General features: G+C 42.0%; 1 protein-coding gene across 3 annotated transcripts in view; it reads right to left on the bottom strand.

Annotated features, from left to right (window-relative positions):
* Positions 1-233: 233 nt before the first annotated feature.
* Positions 234-6,000, bottom strand: part of gapvd1 (GTPase activating protein and VPS9 domains 1) — a 28,167-nt gene continuing 22,400 nt past the window's right edge. For all 3 annotated transcript variants that reach the window (XM_079161494.1, XM_079161495.1, XM_079161496.1), the window contains 6 exons: positions 5,282-5,441; positions 4,944-5,131; positions 4,239-4,452; positions 3,757-3,829; positions 3,457-3,654; positions 234-3,138 (listed from right to left, as the gene is read on the bottom strand). In XM_079161494.1, coding sequence (XP_079017620.1) covers positions 2,998-3,138; positions 3,457-3,654; positions 3,757-3,829; positions 4,239-4,452; positions 4,944-5,131; positions 5,282-5,441 — 974 coding nt within the window. In that variant the 3' untranslated portion in view covers positions 234-2,997. The remainder of the gene's footprint in view (positions 3,139-3,456; positions 3,655-3,756; positions 3,830-4,238; positions 4,453-4,943; positions 5,132-5,281; positions 5,442-6,000) is intronic.

The following is a 6,000-nucleotide window of genomic DNA, read 5'->3' as shown; positions in this document are numbered from 1 at the left end:
TCTCTTCTATTGTGTGAACTGTCAGCCAGATATACCTACAACTGTCCCAAGAAGCCTGAGAATAATGAAACACCGTTGTGTACAATAGGTACGACATTCTCCCCCTGCAGTGGAAATGTATCGCAAGAGACATAAAAAAAAAAAAAAAAGAAAAAAAACTTCTGCTTCTTTTATTGTTTTTAAAGAATTACATAATGCATTAATCACAGTAAAGACAAACCGGCTTTCCCCGCATGTCGTAGTTGTGCAAGCTTACAATTAAATGTAAAATTAGATGTAAGATGTAAAACTGTTTTTTTTCTCTGCTCAGCTTTTCAACTCAATTGCACAGGGAGCAGAGCAGTAAAGCTTTGAAGAACAGACCAGCTCTTTAGTCCGTACACTTGACACTACTGCCCAGTGGTTTGCATACAATCAGAGCTGAAATTACAGTTGCTATCACGGCGAAGTGCATATTTGTGTAAATAATCTGGTGTTTTGATCAGTTTCTTTACCGGGGTCAACTGATAGCTGATGCGACCGGCTATCTGAGGAAACGCTGAAACGCAAGCCAGCTCCAAATAATTTCATCACATTTGTGCAGTATGTATTGCCAATTAAAGTGGCATCACATAAACCTAATTAGTATAGATGCAACCTGCAACTTGATTTTCCAGTGCATGGTTTTCTCATCAAATTGATTACAGAGACTCTGCAAGGAAGCATACTGCACATACAAATCTGGTGTATGTGCTACTGTAGACAGATATTTAAAAAAAAAAAAAAAATGCATTTGTGATGTTGCCTATACATGTGGAAGCTTGAAATATTCACAGTCAGGTGCTTAACTCGGCTACTCAAACTTTATTCTAATGATAATATCTTAATGTTAAATGACTGTAAAGGCCAGAAGTAATGACATTTCAAAATGCACTGCTCCCTTTCAATTTTTTTCAGGCAAACATCTGTTTTGTGCAAAATTAATCGAGTTTTGATATGCAAGTATCACAGACACAAAGAGAAGCTTTGCATCCTCTTGCAGGTTCAATTACTGGCCTGTGGCAGATGCTAACTCTATTCTACTGTTCATCATGATGGAGAATGTACAGACCATTCAATGACTTCATGCAAGAGGAGGCAGAGGGTCAACCAATCAGACGGTCATCTCACACGCACTCACTACATAAAAACCACGCTCACGGACTACACCAACCACTTTTAGCATAAACTGAAAAAAATAAGATCAGTAACAAGTCAATAGTGTTGATTATTTGCTCTTCTATCCTACTGTGTATTGTGCTGTCAGGTCAATTAACGTGAAAAGTAAAGGATCATCGAAATCTATAATACATGTGGCACGTCTGTGCACAAAAATGAAGCAGAGGATTTCAAGAGAGAGGCGTTTTAGTAATTTCTGGATAATTAAAGACATGCTTGTACTATACTTGAAAATATACAATGACACTGGGATATCACAGCACGCCAAATTGGGGAGAAAAAAAGAAAAGAAATAGAAGTGCACATAAGCACGAGTCCCTTTCTTGAACTTGTGAGGAGGTAGAGCGCTAATATCCAATAGTTTCTCAGGTACAATATCAGAAACTAAAATGTCTTTGTTCACTAACAAAGGCTTGTGTTGAATTAAGGGTGATGTGAACACAACAAGCATCACAGCAGGTCAGTATCCAACTTTTCCTCCCGTTCCCCTCACCGTTCTACTACCAGTGCAAAAATGATCCAGTACTCTGTTGACAACCAATACAGGACAGTCATAATCAGGCTCATTGGCTTCAACTCTGAGGTAGGCTCTACAACACCAAAGGGGATATTTGTTCAGATTCAGCTGCGTTAAAGGGACTAAGCCATGACAATCAGTGATGTGGAGATGTCCCCTGGACAAAGGTTTCTCAGTGAGACGTGGTTGGCCCATTGGAGTGTGTGTGTGTGTGTGTGTGTGTGTGTGTGTGTGTGTGTGTGTGTGTTGGGGGGGGATAATGCCTATGCTGGGTTAAAAAATAATAGTCAAAAAATAACTACCTGACAGAGTGCCCAACATCGAAAAAAGGCACAATGTTCAATATTTCCATAAATGCCACCACTACTCTGAATAAGTTGACCCTGTATCACAATCCCCAGCCGACTCATTGCTGAGGTGCCTGCCTAACTCAAGCTTTTCTGGCAAGTTTATTATAATTACACCACTTGCCTCAGACATCTTGAATGGGCATGATATGCATTTTCTTTTTTTTCCCCCTCTTTAAATTAGATAAACAAAAGCATCAAATAGAATTACAGAAATAAATACAGTTTATTTCATATAAATATGTGGGCCCTTATGTCCAAATTGTCACTGACACACTTGTTTTTTGGGAATAAGATGAAGTAAACAATTCATTGAAAAAGCTGCCCTACTTGTTTGATACACTTACCTTGTGAGTAGTATGATTATTGTGAATTGATTTGAGTTTTTATGAGTCGCTAAATCCCATCAGTAACTACCACGCACTGTAAATCCCCGCGTTACAATGCCTTCAATGAACATTATATTGTAATTTAATTGGAAGCCCTTCCCTCTCACTCAGGGGGGAATAAAAAGATCAGTGATCACATCAAGGAAGTCTGGTCCCTTTATATAGGATTATCTTTTAGATTGATTTAATGTCATATTGGTAATTGTATATTTATAAAAATTCCTAATACAGACCCCAAACGTGAAACATGATTGAAGAGACAAAAAGAAAAAGAAAAAAATCCAAATCAGGTTCAGAGTTAACATCTTGCCAATTTTTCCCCAAGGCCGTTTTTTCAGCACGGCTAAAACCTGGATTTGTTCACATACATACAGTAATATATATTTTGTACTCTTTCAACGTCTCTGGCTATGTACAAGCTATACAAATAAAGAGCAGGCTGAGGGCCAGGTTTTATAAGCTGTGCAGAGGGAGCAGTTGGTTGGGAAGTCTCCAAGTCTCCCGGCTCCTTCCCCCGCAGTCTGCCCATACAGGTGGCTGTTCTGCTTCACTTGCGATCGTCGATGGTCTTAATGAATTCCACCGCCGCGGTGAACTGCATCCACCAATAGCACTCCTCCCCACTCAGCCGGCTGGCATAGAAATTATTGATGTACTGAACGGTGGACAGCAGGCAGGGCGGGTTTGCCTGGAGGGGAGGAGATGTAGGGATGGGCCCACATTAGCCGCTGAAAGAACCTCACGTAACGCCGGACGGATTGCAATCATAAATATGTTGATATGTAAAATATATCCACACAGGCTAGCGGATAGCAGTCTTTATGATGCATGGAGTTACAATGCAGTCATTTAGGAAATCATTTTCTGATGATTAGTCTTAGTCTTCCATTTCCAAAAATCAGTCAATAAGTGATCGATACTGAAGGTCAAAGGAAGAGTCTGTTGAAAGATGCAGCTTAGTGCTGACTGTGCTGTTAAAAGTGTGTAGCAGTAAGAGCAGACTTACCCTAATGAGGACAAAGACAAGTACAGGGACAAAGTCATCCGCTCCAGGGACGGAGTCCTCATTGGCCAGACTGAGGAGGTTCATGATGGTAGAACACATGCGCAGGATACACTGGACTTTGTCTCGAGGCGTCTTGTATGCATTGATGGTCCTTATCTCAGACTGTGCAGAGGGCCAGGGAGCCTCCTTCAGATAAACCTGGAACCACAAAAGTAAACGAAGAAAAAACAACAACGTATTAGTCATTGTTTTTTCTTCTTCTTCTCCACAAATGAATAGAAGTGATCACCAAGTAAATACCTCTGGGATTTGAAGAGCTTTATGATTGGCTGTCACAACCTTTGTGAGCCGCTGGATATGTTCATGGAAAAGCCTGTGTGAGACAAAACAAGTCAGTATATGACAACAGAGAGAGTGCACATTCTGCCCAATCCAACAGTGCAACATATCAATCTCAATATTAAGCAGCTTATTGGAGTTTATCTTCCTCACTGGTTGTCTACTGATTGATTAAGTGGCTTCAACTCTTAAGAAAAATGCACACACAAAGCATCCTGGCTCGATAGTAAACGTTAGCAGCTAAAATGAGCTTTTAAGGTTTTTCTAGGTTTATAGCATCATCTTTACTACATGTTGTTGCTCAATGAAATAGGCCTGACCAGGTTATTTATTATTTCATGAAGATTTAAAACCTAAATCTCATCATAAAAAAACACAAAAAGGTATTTTTGGAGTACTGCCTAGTGTGACTGTGAGGCACTGGTGTCATTGCAGCTACTCACTGGTCTCTGAGAATATCTCCATCCTGGTTGGGGTAGAAGGCCAGTTTGAAGATGCGGTTCATAACGCTGCGCTCAATAGCCATCTGGGCATCCTGCAGCTGGTCCTCGCTAGCGTACTGCCAAATGGCATCACGGGCCATGGCACCGTACAAGTAGCGCAGAAAATCCTCCACTGCTGCCGTCTTGTCATCCGATGCTGTGCACCCCTGGAACGCTGGAGGGGCGCAGAGAAACAACAGATGTAACAAACCAGCACAGGACGTAGCTGCAGCCTCTACCGTGGATTGTTTCAAGTCGAGCTTGAAAGTGATGTTGTGTACACATCTATAAATAAATACATGAAGTGATGGTCGGAATCAATCTCTACTAATAGTTCTGGCCAAATGTAGAGTAATTTCATATTAGCTATAATTACATTGTCAAACTTAAAGATAGACAACAATCCTTCCATCATATCTCCCACTTCAGAGTTGGGGGGGGATGGACGGCCTATATATTTAAAAATCCTGTAAGGGTCACCACCGCCTGTTTTTGGTTGTTGTGTTTAAGGAGTGGAATTGGAAAAAAAGCATTGTAAATCATGTGTAATATGCCAGAAATGGAAGAAAATAGGACGGCAGGAAGGTCAGGATTTTCTCTACTCTCTGCCAGCTGAAGTTCATATCAAGTCCATCTGTCCATCTGCTGTAGAACATGTGGAGATACCTTTAATGAAGTCAAGCATCTTGGACTCCATGTGTTCAAGAAGGAGCCGGACACACACGGTGGTGAAGTAGCGGTTAGCCACCTCCTTGTCTCTCAGCACCCTCTGGAGGAGCCTCTCCAGGTGGGCCTGAGAGGTCTGCAGGCCCTGACGACACCTGGTTAGATAAGCTATGTATGGGGCCCGCTTTCTAAAGGAAACAGACATTTGTATTCTATTATTGCCACTGTATTGATGGCTTTTTCTTAGTAAAACATCACATTATGAATTGAGCAAATTAGAGATTAAATGGCAAAACCCATGGGGTGCCACGAGTGACTCTCCAGTCCTCCACAGTTACCTGTAATCCTCTGCAATGGCAGCCAGCAGCTTTTTGCAGGTACGTGCGTCGAAGCGGGTGACACAGCGCGTTGTCTCCTGGATCTGGGCCATCTGGTTCTTATCCTGAAGGTTGATGGCCTCTGCGAGCTGGATCTTCAGGAAGCAGACGATCTCATTGTCTGAGAGAGAGAGAGAGGACGACAACAGGGAGACAGCATTAGACGACACTGCGCGCCGCTCACAAAAGGAACGGCTGGCTGCTGTAATCTGATCAACCTGCTGCCTCTACATGACAATGTGACCGATGGCCGCAAAGATGGAGTCTTATGGTTTTACTGTTGAGCATTTCCTAGGATGTCCCTTGATTGTGCTTGCTCCTGATGTGAAAGTGGAGCCCTGCAGAACTGCTGTGTGGAAAGCTTTGTTTTGTGCAGCATCAGCATACTGGTGTCTTTCTGATAAAATGTTAAACCAATATTAATGCAGGATATAAGTAGTTTAATAAGTAGGATGGTTTAATAACGTGATATTTTACCGACACCATATGGAGTTTCTCTTTTAACATCCCCCCCCTCTTTCAACCTTGCCCCAAATCTTGGAAGGCGGGTCAGAAGGTGATAGTGGTACAGACAAGGTGCCTTGCTTAAGGACACTTTCAGCAGGTTGGATGCTTGCCAACCTTAAAGGCTTGTACCCTTCTCCCTGTGGAGGGGTTTGACAAAGACACCCAAAGTCTAG

The sequence above is a fragment of the Pholis gunnellus genome (genome assembly GCF_910591455.1).
Source record: "Pholis gunnellus genome assembly, chromosome: 6".
Taxonomy (NCBI): domain Eukaryota; kingdom Metazoa; phylum Chordata; class Actinopteri; order Perciformes; family Pholidae; genus Pholis; species Pholis gunnellus.
Note: the sequence above shows the minus strand (reverse complement) of the source record. Positions and strands in the feature narration are given on the sequence as shown.